Source organism: Bombus pascuorum, chromosome 2 (assembly GCF_905332965.1).
Source record: "Bombus pascuorum chromosome 2, iyBomPasc1.1, whole genome shotgun sequence".
NCBI classification, from domain to species: Eukaryota; Metazoa; Arthropoda; class Insecta; order Hymenoptera; family Apidae; genus Bombus; species Bombus pascuorum.
Genome location: NC_083489.1, coordinates 12622188 through 12639346, shown reverse-complemented (window position 1 = coordinate 12639346; position 17159 = coordinate 12622188). Strand labels below are relative to the sequence as shown.

Below are 17159 nucleotides of genomic sequence, written 5' to 3'. Positions count from 1 at the left end.
GAGGAAACGTGAATCGGACAAAATTGACTAAAACGAGGCGGGCGAAGCGCGAAAGTCATACAAAAATTCTACGTGTGCTAAGTTGATGATCGAACGATCGCTCAAGTCGGAAGTATGAATCAGGAAGCGGTGTGTCACGTGCTACTGTTGCACGTCACCAAATAGGATACACGAGTCATGAATTGCAAAGGATTACTCACGTAAAAAAACTTGTGCGAGGTTAAATCGATAAACACTTACTGTAACGATTTCTCAGGATCCTAGATGAATCGTTAAATGATCCCCGAATATGAATCATTGTATGAATGAAATAAGACGAATTATTTAATTAGGTTCGTGACTAACACCGCGAGATCGAGGAGAAAAAAACCGAACAAATTTCATGAATCGTTCAAATTGATAGAATAGTTCATTGATAGGAATTCGTGTGACAGTCTCATGATCGATGCGATCTCGGATCGGGTCGTTGCCTCGAGGATCGAAGGGCACAGGCTTAAATATTTTTCTATCTAGTCGCGCTTGGAAATATAAGCGAGTCAAGCTGATAAACGACCTCTGGAATGTTTGATAAAGTCGATTAGAACCAACTACGAGTTAGTCAGCAGCAACAGTTGGTGAGAATGGTTGTATGCATGGGAACGAGGAGGAAAAAGAAAGAAAGGTGGATGCCCTATATGTATACGTAGAGCGCCGACATTATCGGCCCAGAGGGTCCAGCAGACTCCGATAAGGATTTACGCATCGTACGCTTTGTAACGTATCTAAAATCCACGCACGACGTGTATCGTCGATAAATCGGTTATTGATCGAGCGTGCAAAACGCTATAAATTTCGGTTATATATTTCGATTATGTGCTTACAATCAGAAGTTTGAAAATCCTACACGAAAAGTTCTATTAAAAGTTAATAATGTGGTTCGGTTTTGTATGCGACAGATGGCACTAGTAAATACATGGAAGTCGAAAGATCAGTAACCCCGATAGGCGAATAACCGCGCATTAACTCTGTTTACTTGAACCCTCCAGGATACTTTTATTTCATTCAATTTAATCCGTTTTCAAAAATACTATTAGATGAATACGAAAGAAATTACACGTATCGATATCATAGGCATAAAACTACAAAACTGTGGCGTTATAAAAAATTTTAATTTATTTTTAACCCATATCGATGTACCTAAATAAACATTTTTTTTATTACAGACATTGGCGATATAAAGAGCATTCTTTCGAGCATTCTTATATCTATTCATAAAGTACAATCAAAATAAATTCTATTAGGAATTGGTAGGACAATGTGTGTACTTATTAACTGTCGTAATATGTCGTCAGTCGAGAGTAACGATCGCAATATATAAAAATTGGAGAAACGATGAAAAACGTACGATGTTTCGAGCGGATCGCGAAAGGAGCGAAAATGGATAGGAACAATACATGAGGACGCAAAGCGACCGCGTGCCCTTTTTCTGTTTTCTTCTTTTTTCAGCCTGCGGTCGAGGTAAACACAGCGCGGCACGTTTCGTGGCGCCCCCTAACCGATAAAACGCCATCGAGGCACTCTCATGACTTGGTCGCGCATGTGAGAATCACGGCGTGACATACGGGTTACAGTCGTAACTGAAACGTGACACCCGTTCAGAGGTGTCTGAATCGTGTTGTTATGCGTGGTAATGAAGTTTTTAAGCCCGGCCAAGCCGAAAATTATGCAAGATAAAATGTACTTAGACGGGCATGGATTTACGACCACGCCACCGCCATGCACGCCAGACACTGGCATGCTTCGATGGTGGGGCCACCGTGCCGAATACTCGACCCCTTCCGCGAACATTTACGATCATCAAAAATGTATTTCCGTGTCAGTACTCACCTTCGTCAGAATCGTCCAGGTTCTCTTTCTGGATGTAGGATATATCTGAAACCCACAAACACCACGGGTTAGCTGAAAATCCCTCGTGTTTTTGGGCAGCTTCGTTCGATCCACAGGCACTCACTCACCCGCCATCTTGTAACAAACTGCAACGCGTCCCCGTGGCCACGCGCTTAACTATTCCAAATCGAGAGATCGTTTCTTGACATTCTTCGTGAACATATCGATATTGCCAATTTTAATTTTGATTTCAACGGTTCTTCCAATTTGAAAAATTGCTATAACATCTTATTTAAAAGTAGTTACTTAGAAGTGTTGAATCAAGAATCAAATCGATGGCAGATCTTCGACGTTCGGCGATATTGCCAAGTAATTAACTTGAAATTTATTACAATCTACAAATTTTAAGTAGGATATTCATATATGTAAAGACATGTGTATATATAGTGAGATATGTAAACTTTTATTTCCAAAATTTTTAATTTCTTTTATTATATTAACCGAAAGTTGCACAATTATATTGATTATTATATGAATAATTATTGCAAAGCAATGATTATCTTGCAGTTAATAAATAAAAAATATATAAAAGAGACATGTCACTTATATATTTTTAATATACAAATGACAATGAATTATCTTAAACAGTAAGGAAGATGATGAATAAAAATCGCCAGAACTTATAGGAAACTTTTGCAAAGTTATATATATGATAACATTTTATATCTTCACAAGAATATAATATAAACTTATACAATATATATAATATGTTCTTTCCATATATGCTACAAGATAATATTTTACAGTTTTCTAAAATCAATCTTACATTACAGCGCAAATTCAGTTACTTGCTTGTCAGTTTTGACAAGTAATAGATGATGCAGACTTTCATAATATAACACAAGAGAACTTTATGTTCATAGACAAAGTAGTGTCTACATATTTGTGAACCAGTCACAAACATTAAATTGGAAATGTACAACATTGGTAGCAATTCAGATGTAAATTGCAAATTTTATCTCTTTTTCTAATGTGTATAGAGTAAAAAAAATATTTAAATTTTTATCTCGCTATTTTACTGTAAACATCTAATTAGATGTAAGATGTTCTTAGGTAAAACCTAGGGAAAGTAATTTGCACAGCCGGTAGATATAAGATGATATTCTTCTGTAACTTGAATTTGTAATATGATAATTTGTATGTTATATCTACATATATGAATGTAACATTCACAATGACATATCTTAGAGGAGTGATATATTTAAATACAATTTTTCTTTCTGTGATTGATTTGTAGTCCTCTTGATTTAAAATACTGTATTGTAAGAAAAGAAATGTATAAAACATTACAACAATATTTAATATGTGATACACATGACATGCAATTATGGTTACCTCGCGGCAGTTCCTGAGAATCATACAATATGAGAAAGATAGTGGAAGAGTATTAAAAAATGCCGGTATACTCGTGTGGTGTCATGTGTTATCGGCGACTACTTCTTCGATTGTAGCTCTGCACATTGGACACTCTATCAGTTGATTTGAACACGTTTGGCAGAATCCTCTGAAATAGTATTCGTTTTTACGTTTCATGCTAATATCATGAAAAAAGGATTAAGATACATGAAAGAATTATATAGGATACCTGTGATTGCACGGTACCAATCTTACTGAAGCTCTTTGGTCAAAACACAATGTACATGAATCCTCTCTAACACTAAGTTTCCTCAATTGATCTAGATATATGTGTCTAGGAAGCACAACCTTATCTTCAGGCTTCAAAGTAGCGTGGTCGTTAAATTTCTGATATTCGCGATCAGTAGGAGGATATTTAAAGGGTACATTCCCAAAATTAAAAAGACATTGTTGGAACGACATAAAACTGGCTGCTGCAAAAAATCCTGACCTAAAATATTTAGGATGACCATTAATAAGAATGTTTTATTCAGATGAGACAGACAGACAGACAGACAGACAGACAGACAGACAGACAGACAGACAGACAGACAGAGAATACGTACCGTACTGTTTTGAAAACTTGAACACACGGTCTTAGTCGCACACCATTTATAGAAAATATTATTTCCAATTTGTTCAAGTCCAGTAAACAACCTAAAATGTCACCAGCTTTCCAACACGGTCTATCAGGATATCTTTCACAGTCTGCGTTATACCAAATTAATCGGCGACAACCATCGTAAGACACCGAATATTCGTCATCACCTATACCATAGCCTTCCTACAATAATAAAATAAAATAAAATAAAATAAAATATGCAAAAATAATCCATACATCGTAATCGTTCATGTTACGATAAGGATGTAAAAACTTGCGTGATTTAAAAACGTGCTATCTTTTGTAGCCCAACCAATTTGCATTACACCTGTAGTTATAACAAGTGTTTCATAGTACCAGATTCCTGAGTCTACTTGAAATGTACATCTCACACTTTCAAATGAATATGCATCACACCGAGCCTAAAAATACAATAAAAAGTATAACAGGAAGCCTTACGTAAATATTATCCAATATAGTATATTTCCAAAATTTACTTCCAAACCGTTAGGCGATATTTTCAGGTACTCGCTTACATCCTTCGTGTTTAACATTACGTTGATACCAGTTGTATCAACTGAATCGTGAGAATACTTTCTACCTTCCATAACAACTAGAATAATGAAAATATGTATATATTTATGTAATTTCCATTGCTATTCATGCGTATCACGTATGCTTTAATATTTGATATTACACACTTTAATACTTACGTAAATTGTCTAAACACCATCGCGCACAAAAACCTACTTGACGACGTATATAATGAGTTTCTGTTGCCCATTTTTCCAATTCTAGCAATGGATTTGGCTTTTCTGCCATTAAACGTTTCTTTATAGTTATTTTATTCTCACCTAGTGAAGTAAAAACATTACGATTTATTAAATGTAAGTTAATAAAAATACCGCTATTTGTACAAATTACTGGAATTAATACTCACTAGTTTGGGCAAATTTTTCCAAGGCTATTAATGCATATAACACCACATAAGGATCAATATCTTCTTTCTAAAATAACATATAAATCATGAATGAAATTTTTCAAACAAATTATATGCATATAATTAATTATACTTACAATGCTTGAGATAAGATAATCCAAAGTTTCATCAGATAATATAGCAATGCTACTTGGGCCAGCCAACTTTTCTGCTATGCAACCCAATACCACACAGATGTTACGTTGTTGAGTTGCACTAGTCTGTACATTTCCAAGTTTTTGAGATAATTGAAACATGTGTGACAACCGTAGAACCAATTCCTAAAAAGTTAAAAAACCTATAGCACAGGTTATACATCACATATAGCACATTATACATCAATAAGTAACATATAAAAGTAAAATTATACCTTTGATGGTAATGGACAATCATCCAATAGAAGTGTGATAACTGAAGGACCTAATGGATTATGCATAGGAATAACATTAACCATTGAACTTACAACTTGTATCCATCCATCTTCTTTATCAGCAATAGCATGTAATTTTGACATTGCAGGTGGTGGCTCTTGTTCACTGAATATGCATAAAAATAAATTAATTATTAATTAATAAATCTAATAACAGTCTTATACTTACATATAAGCTATAATACTCATTAGAATATAATTACATAAGGTAACATACTTTATAGTATGTAACACTCACTTATCAACAAGGAAACCAATTACTCCAAGAGTTTCAAGTACCAATTTATCAATGTTAGCTGAAGTTGGAAATTTAAAAGTTGTAGTGCTCATATCACCAGATGCAACTGTGCCAACACTTGATTCTGGTAATATGGTATTTTCAGTCTCTGCATGATTTTGTCTATTATATGTTTCAAGTTCTTCTGGTGTATCTTTACACAGGCAATTACCCATTCCCACACGTTTATAATGATACTTTTAAAGATATTCTATCACATGTATTTTCTAAGTAATATTTACACAATCAAGTGACCTGTGTATTATTAAATGTTGTATCCAATGTAACTAAAAGTAATATTCTTTTTTAAAATAACAATATTTATAACATATGTGTACAAATCTGTAAACATTAAATTTTTTTACAAATAACAAAGAACTTTATCATGATACATACTAAAAATATATCACATGAATCACGTTCCTTCATTACAATTAACTAAAATTTTTGTTTACTTTCTTGTAGTTTTTTCTTGTCATTTTTGTTAAATATATAGATAAATGCAGTTCCAACCAAGATATGTAACAAGCAAAAATCAGTCTACAATTATAGTTATATATTTGTTAAAATAATCTGCCTATAAGTAAAAAATATTAACGACAATTTTTTAAATAATTTATCGAAGTATATGTGTAAATATTACATACGTGCTTGAGGGCTGTCATTTGGTTATGTTGTTATCGGAATAGAAAGAAGCTATACAATTCTTCAGCAATTTTCCTTGATTATCCGTTTATAAAATTATTTATAAAATCATATTCATCGTGCTTCTTTTCCAATAAAATATAGATTTATACGTAATTGCACTCTTAATCGTGTCCCTTAGGTTATGTCCTCAATAATCTTCAAAACAGTATTCTCAGCATAACAGGATACACATACTATACTATACTTTACGTGAGGTGATCAATTCTAAATCATATATGAGATAAGACTTCTACGTCAGTATATCTTTTTAACGCTTACTTAATTAAGTTCACATACGGTAAAACATTTATCTATATGTTAATTATTTTCTTATACTGAAAAAATATATGAACGTGGAAATTCTTATATAATACAATCTTATACAACACAAATTTTGGACGTAACATATACAACATTAACTGAATAACGTAAACATTTTATAAATATATAATATTCCAGAATTAATGTTAAGAAAAACTTATATATATATATATATATATATATATAGATTTTTCATATATAAGAATATGCTTTTTATGCTTTAATAACAAAATCAAATTTAATAATTATACTCTTATTCATATAACCTAAAGTCATATTATTTAATAAAAAAAATTTTTGAACAGAAAGTCGTTATCTTTTAAAGATACTCCTTATTTCACAAAGTCATATAAACAAAAAATATAAATATTGTAAAAATATTTTATTTTGAAATGAATATATAAAAGTTATATGTATCCTTTTATATTTACATACAATAAAGTTGTATGAAGTTCGTTATATTTGTAAATATCTTAATAAATGTAGGATTCAGCCAATAAACCACTCTATAAAATTACAGTTATGAAAGGAAGGTTATTTGAAAAGTAGCCGCCATATCGAATGATAATCTGCTTTAAAGTGATAACATATATCGAAGAGTCGAAGTCGCAAAGTAGTCGCGGTCTGTCTGGTACTTTTAAGACGAATTTCTTAACATACATCAGAAGCGAATCTTTTGTCGTTTTCGAATATTATAAAAATAATATGCCGTTAAATTATTTAATATATGTGAATTTAAAATCGTAAGTCAAATAAATAAATACTTTGTTAGAAATCGTCGAATGGCCTTTTTTATAAATCGTGCGATGCGATCACATGGAGAAGGCAAGAGAATGTCAACGATCAATAGTATTACGAAAATGAATTGGTGATTTGGACGTTGAAAATTTTGTGTACAACATGGTGTCCGGGGATCACGAAAGATTGCTGCCTGAACCGGAGAATTACATGAAATGTTTTTACGATTTGTTTAAAAGTATTGCTGAAGCACAGAGGTACGAAATGCGTATAACCTCCTTTCATCTTTGTTTACTTGACGCTTTTGGCGGTGACTTCATCTGTCATTTATCAAACTCAATAATTCCAACAAAATTTCTGATAATTCCATTCCTGTTTTCTCTAAATATGTCATACAATGTTATCGTACTACGAAATTATATCATGATTTTCGTAGATGTTTAAAATAACCTAAAATTGTTTGTTTATTAAAACTGTATGTTAGGTTATCAGTTTGACAGTTTCAGATGAAGTAAATGACTTAATTTATAAATTAATTTGTGATTGATATTTTGAATTATTTATCCATTGTTAATTATCTATCTAATGTAACATGATAATATGCAAAAACATATAATTATAGTCATTCATTAAAAAGAATAAACATGTAATATATTTTCTTGTTTATTTTTACAATACTTTATATATGCAAATGTGTTTCTTATAAAAAATTGTTAATAATATATTATTTATAAAGCGTTTTATGTGTTACATTATATATTTTATTTTTTAGAAATAAGGAAGAATGGAAAAAATGTAAAAAAAATAAATCTGTACGTAAAAGGGATAGAAAGAAGGTATTATTAACTTTCTCTTATATTTATATCTTTTTTTCTTTTTTTTGTAACGCGAATTACTTGTACCTCCAATGTTTACAGAATGACTTAAGTGGTGATTTAAATTACACTAATCCACCAGAAATAGAATTATCCTGCAATGCTTCTGCATTTGCTGTATTTGCTAGCGTCAGGAATGCTATTTTGGAGAGGCATGCTAAAACAAATGAAGTTTGTAGCGTATCAAATTATAATTGTCCATCCTCGCCAGAATATTGTGAAACTACTGATACTGAAAGTGATGATGAGGAAAGAATGTCAACTTTACTGAGCTTACCAAAGGTAACCATCAGAGTTATAGATTATGTACATTGGAAGAATTATATACAATTTCAAATATGTTTAGATTGTAGGTATTGGTTTACGAAGTGTTTTTACATTGATGAGAGAAAGTAGAACAATTGAACCTGGTTTGTGTACAAAAGCACTGTCAGCATTGTTGGATGTATTACAAGGACAACTTCCTGAAGGCCTTAAATCTGAACCAGATGATGTTATTGGTAATATACAAAAATCAACATTTGCACATACAAATTTATTGCTTCATAATGAACTTCATATTAAGCTTCATATTAAATTTTTTTTCGTAGATCCACTTTTTGATCTATTATTGGATCTTGCAACTTCACACGGCCCAGAATCAGCAGCTGCCAATGATGGCAGTCATTTGACTGCAGTCGCTTGTGCATGTTTACTGAGTCTTGTGGTTGTTAGAGGAGATACTGGTCGTTTGTTGGCAGCAATAGCAGCTTTACTCATGTGTCCAAGAGCATTAGCAATTCAAAATATTCAAGTAAATCCTTTTCAAAATTCGTAATACTATAGAATATTTTTCTATGTTTTCAGAGATTATAATTTATATATTGTAGATGCCATGTGTATTAACAACCTTGCAAAGAAGTGTACAAGCTGTTTTACTTGGAAAACTTGTACGGCCAGACTGGATTACATATGGAGTTCCTAAGTGTGCTAAGATTTATACTTCTACGCTTAAGTTACCAAATGAGATAAATAATATAATGCTAAATGGACGAAGTTTTGTGAGCGATGGAAAGTACCTGTATCTGCATACATGTAGAGGATTATTGAAGATTGGTAGTGGTCATGGAGGAACTATTTGGGGTCATGTGTATGTTCATAAAGCGGACTTTTATCCAACAGAAACGGGTTGGCTTGGTTATGCCAATGTTAGTTTAATTAAGTATTAATTTTTTATGCATAATTATATCTATAAAAAATATTCTTCTAACAATTAATTTTTTTTAGAACACGCTGTATTTTAAATATACACCGAGGAAACAAAGCGAGTTATTAATTATTGATGCAGAAACTCTTTCAGTTACGGAGATTGCCGTTTTAGAAGGTCGTGACTGGTCATCCTCTGTTATGTTTTCCGATGGTGAATGTCTAGGAATGATAACTGCTGGAAAAGATGTTAGTTTCTGCTTTTGAATTAGTGTTTCTAAAATGTATATTAACTAAAAAATTATATTATATATATTATTTATATTATATTATATTTATATTATTTATATTATATAAATTTTATGTTTTACGTTTTAACAGGATGGTTTTGTAGTCAGAACAATAAATACATTAAGTAATCCAGTAACAGTCGCATCAGAATTGCCGTTAAAATTGGCAAGAAAATGTGTAGATGTTTTTGGATACGCTGCTTTTGATGAAGAACAAACCAGTCATATATTATTTCCAGGCTGTGATGATGAAATAGCTACACTTACTGCAGCAAAAGAATTTGTGTTACTAAGAACTATGTCTGGAAAAGTAAGCAATATAATGTTTTTTAATATGTCAAAAATTATATAGAGACATTGAAATATGCATATTATATTGCATATTAAAGGTTCTGTATAGTGGAAAAGGAAGTTCCCTTGGTATGAAAAGTAATACAAGGTCTAACAGATGGATAGAAGTAACACTTCCAAGAAGACAGAGGATTGTAAATGTTGCAGCTGGTCATGATGGTCAACATATGGTGATGGTTGTAGAAGATGGTTCAGTTTTATTTGCTGGGACTGCTAGGCGCGGAGAAGACGGTGATAATAGTAAATATATCATTAGTTTATGATGTGAAATTGATAATATGCTTTGGCATATATTTTCATATATCTTTTATTTTTAGACAAAGTTAGACGACAACCTAAGCCAGTTAAACCAAAAAAGATATCAAAAGTAGAAGGGCAGTTTATTGTGAATGCAGCCTGTAATAATGGATCAACTGCATTAGTTACAAGGGAGGGTTCCTTGCTGATGTTTGGCAAAGATACATTGCATAGTGACCCGGTTTCAGGATTAGTTACAGATCTCTGCGATGTTTGTGTTGTTCATGTTTCATTAGGCAAAGCTCATGCTGCAGCGTTAACTAACAAAGGACATTTGTATACATTTGGAATTAACAATAAAGGACAATGTGGTAGAGATTTTAATACAGTTCATAGTTCTATAAATAAAGATGTCTCCTCAGTTGCTGTAGAAATAGGTACAGCAGAGGATGAACTTTTAGTAACTGAAGAGGGTAATTATATATAACTGTTATAGAATTATTAAGAAATTATATATATATATGCAATGTAGAAATTATATATTTCTAATGTTCCTTAATAACATATAAAAGAAAATTAATACTCTCATATCTGTTTAGATGGTATGGAAGCTACTGAAGAATGGGAAGAAACAAAAGAAATGTGTCCACCAGGATTACATCAATGGAAGCATCGTGTTTGCATGGTTTGCACAGTATGCCGAGAATGCACTGGCTATAGTATATCATGTTTAAGCAGTATACGTCCAGATCGAAATCCAGGCCAGTACGTATGGTAAATCATACATATAGTATAAGAAATTAAAGTTTGTATTTTCAGGGAATGTGGATGTGGTGAAGGGGATAGTGGATGCGCGGAATGTGGATGCTGTCGCACCTGCGCAAGGAAAAGTTGTACTAGTGGTAAAAATTTGATTTGAAATTAATAAACTAATATTAATCAAACATTTTTAAAAATTATTTATATCACATTGTAGGTAGATCAAGTTCAAATTTTCGAGAATATTTACAAAAATGCTTAGGAGAAATAAAGCAAAAACAGAGAACGAAAGCAGGCCCGAGTACTGTGAAGTATGGATTGAAAATGAAAGGTCCGAATAATCAAAGATGTCTGTATAAAATAGATGATATATTTTAAAATTAAGTTGAATTATGATGGTTAATATAATAATAAATTTTATGCAAAGTAGCTGGGCCAAGTGTGATTCAAAAAATTGCTGGGAAAGTGGCGTTAGGATTAGGTACTAATTTAATAAATGAGGAAGGTATTAGCGGAAGTGACATTGAACGAGGTGATGCTGCAAGAATTGCTAGTATATCACCAGCTAGAGTTCCTATACCTAGTGAAAGTCCTGTGGTTCAAGTATCATGTGGCTTACATCATACAGGTAATGCTTCAAAATGTATATTAAGTTCTTTCAGTAAATTTATAGAATGAAGTTTAACCATTATATTGTGTTACACACAGTGGTACTCTTACAAAATGGAGAAGTTTATACATTTGGTAGTAACATATATGGTCAGTTAGGTGTAGGAGATTTGATAGCACATGCTGGTCCAGTTCATGTTAAGCTACCAGGGATTGCAACACAAGTTGCTGCTGGAAGCAATCACACCGTTGTACTTACATCAAAGGGGGAAGTGTTTACATTTGGAGCTTATCAAGTTTGTATTAAGAACCATGTTATCCATGATAACAAAAAAAAGCAGTGCAATATATATGTATATATATATTTTTTTCTTTTAACTTTTTTTCTTTTTAGAAAGGACAATTGGGCATAAATTGGTGGAATGGACCAAATGAACTATCAAATTCTTCTCCGCAAGTTAGTCGTCGTCCTGATAGAACACAGCCCCGACATTGTTATCCTAATGTAGTTACAAATATTGGTCCACAATGGGGTAGAAGAGCAACATGGATTGGTGCAAGTGGAGATCAAACTTATGTCAAAATTGATGAAATAAATTCTATTAGTTTAACAAGGAGTACTGTTATGGCAAATAAAAATTGCATAAGTATGTCCTCTTTCATAAATTATATTTCCATCATTATTACATTGCCAAATGTATCTAATTATAAAAACTTGTTTCAGTTTTAATTCCACATCAAACTGATCATGCAAATTCTTTCAAATGTTTAGTTATAAACAAAAGAGATGGCACTTGTAACAGTTACAGTGGAGCAGATCAAGTTGATTTCAGTAATTGTGCGACGTGTTTAGATCCTCTGTATAACGTGATTTGGACTTTTAATCCTATAAATAGTGAAATAAGTTTATATAATATTATATCAACAGAAGCTAGAACAATTCCTGGATTGGAAGAATCCATTTTGAGTACAGGTTTAGCATTACCGGTAGTTTCAAACTGTTTTGTAACACGTTCTCAGGCTGCAATGCATTTATTGGGTTGTTTGGATACTCTTACACAAGCACAAGATGAAAATTTCTCTATAGCAGATGAAGATGAATATAACCAATCTAGACACGGAAAAGCATATAGTCGTGAAGATTTTGTTACAGTTAATAGATTTGAAAGTGAGTATAAAAAAGATGAAAACAGATAAATATTTTTTAATATCTGTTTAGTATATATTCTGGGCATCTCTAGGCCACGGTGGCGGTTGGGGATATTCTGCACATTCCATCGAGGCTATTAGATTTATGTCTGACACTGATATCATGTTAGGAGGATTTGGATTGTTTGGAGGTCGAGGAGAATATATAGCAAAAATAAAAGTAAGTACTAATATTATAGTCTTAATATATTATGAGATATTATGCCAAGAGTTATATTAAATATCATCTTAGGTCTTTGATATTGGATTGGATGGAGGAGATCAAGAAACTGATGGCGAGCTTCTATCAGAATCTGAGGAAATACCATATGAATGTGGACCGAGACAGAAATATTCTATTTTATTTTATGAACCAGTTCCTGTTATAGCAAATAGATGGTATGTTGCGTGGGCTAAAATTAGCGGCCCTTCTAGCGACTGTGGTTCTGGTGGTCAAGGAATGGTCACAACAGAAGACCAGTTAGTAAAAACAACCTTTTTACTCCAAAGAATGTAATTTTATGATGAATATTATGTTTTTTAATTGTTTCTTACACTAGAGTTATGTTTTATTTTAAATCTTCGAAGAGATCCAATAATGGATCCGATGTAAATGCCGGTCAAATTCCACAATTATTGTATCGAACTGTTGCACCCGATAATCCAACTTCTAATAGGCAAAGAGATCGATCTGAACCCGTTTATGTCTTAAAAAGAGATTTCAGCAGAACAGTCACTAAAGTACGTATCTAGTTCTGATATTAAATGCAGAGTAATTCAAATAAATGTGTCCCTTTTTTAGGAATGTTTCCAATCATTAATATCTCTCCTTCAGTGGAGTTGGAATACATTAAAAGCAACATTAAATGATACCATAGCTCATGCCACTTCATTTCACGCAATCCTTGAAGTGGAACGTTTAGTTTACATTAGTAAAGCTAGTTTACGGTTACTTAGAACCTACATCAATGAGATTTATCCTAATCAAGGTATGTAGTGAATTTTATATCAAATTTTTAAATACTATTTTTAAATAATGTTAATGGCTTGTAGTGGGAAAGAAAACTCCAGCTGAATCAGTACGACTAGCAGAATGTATTGGTGAAGTACGTGCATTGTTACATCAAATTTTATCCGATACTATACCATTAAATACGAAAAGCAAAGGAAAGACGCGACTAAGCAAAAGTAAGTTTACGTGTAATACAATTTTTTATTTTAAATATTGTTTTTCATTTTTATAATGAAATAATTTGTATAGGTCCTAGTGCCATAAATAGTAAGATGACAAATAGTATATTAGACGAATGTCACAGAACATTTGTAGCCTGTTATCATGCATTTTATCCGACAGCGTCTTTGAAGTGGACATGTCTATGCGAGCTACTATCAGAAATTGACAGAGTATGTATACATTTCGCAATTTTATGAATTAAAAGATATTTATTATATAATTTACTGTATTTTACAGGAGCAAGGGCAATCCGCAAAAGATCGATTGTTATCGGCTGTTTTAGCAGCACTGTGCAATCCTACTATTCGTCTTCGATGTACATTCCCAATTCTAAATAACATCATGGATAGCAGTGATAGTATAAAACGGCAACTTACTCCATCCGATAATACGGGCTTAGTAATGATAAATTCAACCGAAAGTCATCAATACCCAATTTTAGTCGAACAAATTAGTCATAAATCTCAAGTGGAAAATTCTGGCAAAGAACCATTAAACTGGTCATTTCGTGAGGTTCTTGATAGACTATTAGATTTGATTCTAGTTCCAGTGAAGAAAAGTCTTTGTAGAAAAAAGACACAATCACTGCCGGAACTGGTACTTCATTGTAGCTATTTGTTAGCGCGAGTGATTGCTGAATTAGCGGCACAATCTAGTGGGAACGAGGATGAACTCCAAGCAGCCTGCGGCAGACTTATGTATACTACACCTTCGAGATTTACCCGAGTAAATCAAACAAGATCGTGGAATACCGGTAATGGTTCTCCAGATGCAATTTGTTTTTCAGTCGACAGACCTGGTATCGTTATCGCTGGAGTGGGTATTTATGGAGGTGTTGGAATGTATGACTATGAATTAGAATTACTTGACGACGTGAGTATTATCTTAAACTTTCGTATAAAACTAATTGTTTTATTGTCGTAAACATTATCGTACCGTAAATGTTGTAGCAAAATAACACAGGCAATGATCCATCTCACACTCAACGTTGGAGTAGTTTGGATTTTACAAGAGGCTCTTTCGGACCAGATGACTGTGTTAATGATATAGTAGAGTTAAAATTTGATAAACCTGTACCCATTAAGGAAAATGTAAAGTACGCTATTAGACTGAGGAATCGTGGAGGCCGTACAAGTAATGGCGATGCTGGTTTAAGCGTCATTAAAGGACCTGACGGAACTACGTTTACCTTCACGGCCTGCTCCTTAAGCTTCAATGGTGCATTGTTATACGTAAAACATATTGTGTATCTTTAAATAGGAATAATAACATATATTATCTGTGTAGGTACAACACAGACCAGAGGTCAAATACCGCACATACTTTATCATTCAAATCCCCAAGACTCTGACGGTCAGCATACAAGTAAAGCAATGGTTGAGGTGCAAGCAAGAAAATGTGCTCTTGCTATGACAGCTACAATTATTCAAAGATCAAACGAAATTTTTACGTTAGCTAGGGAAAGGGCGGAAGAAATGGTAGCTACTGAAGTTCTTGGAAATGCGATATTTGTGACAACTCTTCTACCATTGGTTATGGCACATATAAGTCCTCTGACTACATCGGACCCTAGGGTAAGACTAACAATCTTGTAATTGTTCTAATTATTATTATTTTCCGTTCCGGTTTTAACAAATTATTTTTTTTTTTTTATAGAGTAGTGTACAAATTCTTACTTTAATTCAAGAAATGTTACCCCATGTTGCGGCACTTAACCTGCTGTCTGCAATGGGATCGTCTGAAATATCCCAAGAAAGTGAAGCTCAATCTCATGTTTCCACACCCATTACTTCTAGTCATCATTATACTTGGCTGGAAAGCGATCATCCTTATAAACCTGCTACCGTGTCTCGCTATAAGGTCACCTTCCCAGAAACGGTCAAGTGGTTAACCATCGAATTCACACCAGAATGCGGCACAGCTCAACCAGAAGATTATTTACAATTGTATATTCCAAACAAAATCTCTTCTTCTCTTACGGGGTAAGCATAATTAATTCATATCGTCCACAAGTTTCACAGCGAAAAACAATTACGTAATATTATCTATTTTGAGGATATATATATATTTTTAGGATAGGCATATCAACAGAAGATGTACCCCTACATTGGCCTGTATTGCATAAATTGAGTAATGTACCAAGTCAATGGCCTCAAAACGCGGTCGTATTACCAGGTAAGCGATCGTTTTGTAGAATAATTTCAGTTGCATGCTTAAACGATATCAATCGATTTATTTATTATTTCAGGAAATGAAGTTACGTTTTCGTTGGAAACCGCTTCCGATTACATGAAGAACGACAGAGCAGTTACATACGGATTCAAATGTCTGGTTATTGGATACGAATGGATAACATCGGGAAATGGTTTGAAAAACCTGGAAATTGAATTATCATTTCTTGGTGGTGCCTGTGCCGCGAGTCTCATGAAGAGAAATCTTCCGTTACCGTCCCTGTCTAGTACGTATTACTTATCTTAATCGTAATAATATTTCTTTCATATAATTCAGAGAATTAACGTTCTTTTCCGTCATGCATACGTAGTTTGAAATATACAATCGTATTTGACAATTGTTTCGTTACTTAATGAATTTGACTGTACCTTTTCAGACGAAGAAGTGGAAGAGGATTTGGAACTCATGCAAGAAACTGCAAAGAGGATTTTCTCCGCACACTCAACGTTACTTGGACGAGGATTCGCTCTAGCTTCACCTCCTACGGTCCTCCAGGCGCTCGACGGTGTGCTTCCATTCAGGTAAGTGCTGAATCATAACGCTTTATTTTATGCAACCACTCGCCAAAGAACTGACGTTAAAAAGGAGTAATGCCTTTATTGGTAACATAATGTCTTTCACATAATACTATCAAGTAAAACGAACACAGAAGATACGAATAAAATCCTTCGTTGTTAATATAATAGAAAATGTTTGTTTATCGTGTTACTTCCTTTTCCGTGTCAGTTCTATCGAAACGTTCAACTAGAACTGCGTATCAAACAGCGAATCGACTGACGGATTCATAAAAAATGAATCGCCTTCGTTGAGTTCCGGTTATAATTGCTTTATTGAAACGCAGCTTA

At 33.1% G+C, this 17159-nt stretch overlaps 3 protein-coding genes across 5 annotated transcripts in view; 1 reads left to right on the top strand and 2 right to left on the bottom strand.

Annotated features, from left to right (window-relative positions):
* Window positions 1-2045, bottom strand: part of LOC132916540 (serine/threonine-protein phosphatase 4 regulatory subunit 1-like) — a 150324-nt gene extending 148279 nt beyond the window's left edge. For both annotated transcript variants that reach the window (XR_009660120.1, XM_060976633.1), the window contains exons 1-2: window positions 1995-2045; window positions 1867-1911 (exon numbers count right to left, since the gene is read on the bottom strand). Coding sequence is in view for 1 of the 2 variants with exons in the window: in XM_060976633.1 (XP_060832616.1) it covers window positions 1867-1911; window positions 1995-2001 (52 nt within the window). In the remaining variant the exon portion in view is untranslated. The remainder of the gene's footprint in view (window positions 1-1866; window positions 1912-1994) is intronic.
* A 263-nt stretch (window positions 2046-2308) lies between these two features.
* On the bottom strand, window positions 2309-6588 carry LOC132916546 (RING finger and SPRY domain-containing protein 1-like). Of its 2 annotated transcripts, XR_009660121.1 has the most exons (13): window positions 6256-6588; window positions 6005-6185; window positions 5570-5895; window positions 5272-5437; window positions 5000-5182; window positions 4863-4929; window positions 4636-4776; window positions 4420-4535; window positions 4197-4344; window positions 3888-4101; window positions 3512-3772; window positions 3262-3430; window positions 2309-3181 (listed from the first exon to the last, which is right to left on the bottom strand). XR_009660121.1 is itself a non-coding variant. In XM_060976644.1 (12 exons), the coding sequence occupies exons 3-12, from the start codon at window positions 5782-5784 to the stop codon at window positions 3343-3345; spliced, it is 1599 nt and encodes a 532-aa protein (XP_060832627.1). In that variant the 5' UTR covers window positions 5785-5895; window positions 6005-6185; window positions 6256-6588; the 3' UTR covers window positions 2309-3342. The 2 variants fall into 2 exon arrangements, 1 of the variants encoding a protein (XP_060832627.1); XM_060976644.1 differs by having other exon boundaries at window positions 2309-3430.
* A 492-nt stretch (window positions 6589-7080) lies between these two features.
* LOC132916557 (E3 ubiquitin-protein ligase MYCBP2) overlaps window positions 7081-17159 on the top strand; it is a 263362-nt gene continuing 253283 nt past the window's right edge. Inside the window, exons 1-30 of the mRNA XM_060976662.1 lie at window positions 7081-7611; window positions 8127-8190; window positions 8272-8511; window positions 8576-8729; window positions 8820-9022; window positions 9099-9416; window positions 9496-9663; window positions 9796-10014; window positions 10094-10295; window positions 10373-10765; window positions 10892-11057; window positions 11112-11194; window positions 11269-11400; window positions 11482-11679; window positions 11760-11956; window positions 12055-12307; window positions 12385-12828; window positions 12902-13029; window positions 13102-13328; window positions 13409-13589; window positions 13651-13837; window positions 13902-14036; window positions 14110-14252; window positions 14320-14955; window positions 15033-15300; window positions 15370-15656; window positions 15739-16064; window positions 16157-16257; window positions 16331-16540; window positions 16691-16835. Of these exons, the coding sequence (XP_060832645.1) occupies window positions 7517-7611; window positions 8127-8190; window positions 8272-8511; window positions 8576-8729; window positions 8820-9022; window positions 9099-9416; window positions 9496-9663; window positions 9796-10014; window positions 10094-10295; window positions 10373-10765; window positions 10892-11057; window positions 11112-11194; window positions 11269-11400; window positions 11482-11679; window positions 11760-11956; window positions 12055-12307; window positions 12385-12828; window positions 12902-13029; window positions 13102-13328; window positions 13409-13589; window positions 13651-13837; window positions 13902-14036; window positions 14110-14252; window positions 14320-14955; window positions 15033-15300; window positions 15370-15656; window positions 15739-16064; window positions 16157-16257; window positions 16331-16540; window positions 16691-16835 (6503 nt within the window). The 5' untranslated portion in view covers window positions 7081-7516. The remainder of the gene's footprint in view (window positions 7612-8126; window positions 8191-8271; window positions 8512-8575; window positions 8730-8819; window positions 9023-9098; window positions 9417-9495; window positions 9664-9795; window positions 10015-10093; window positions 10296-10372; window positions 10766-10891; window positions 11058-11111; window positions 11195-11268; window positions 11401-11481; window positions 11680-11759; window positions 11957-12054; window positions 12308-12384; window positions 12829-12901; window positions 13030-13101; window positions 13329-13408; window positions 13590-13650; window positions 13838-13901; window positions 14037-14109; window positions 14253-14319; window positions 14956-15032; window positions 15301-15369; window positions 15657-15738; window positions 16065-16156; window positions 16258-16330; window positions 16541-16690; window positions 16836-17159) is intronic.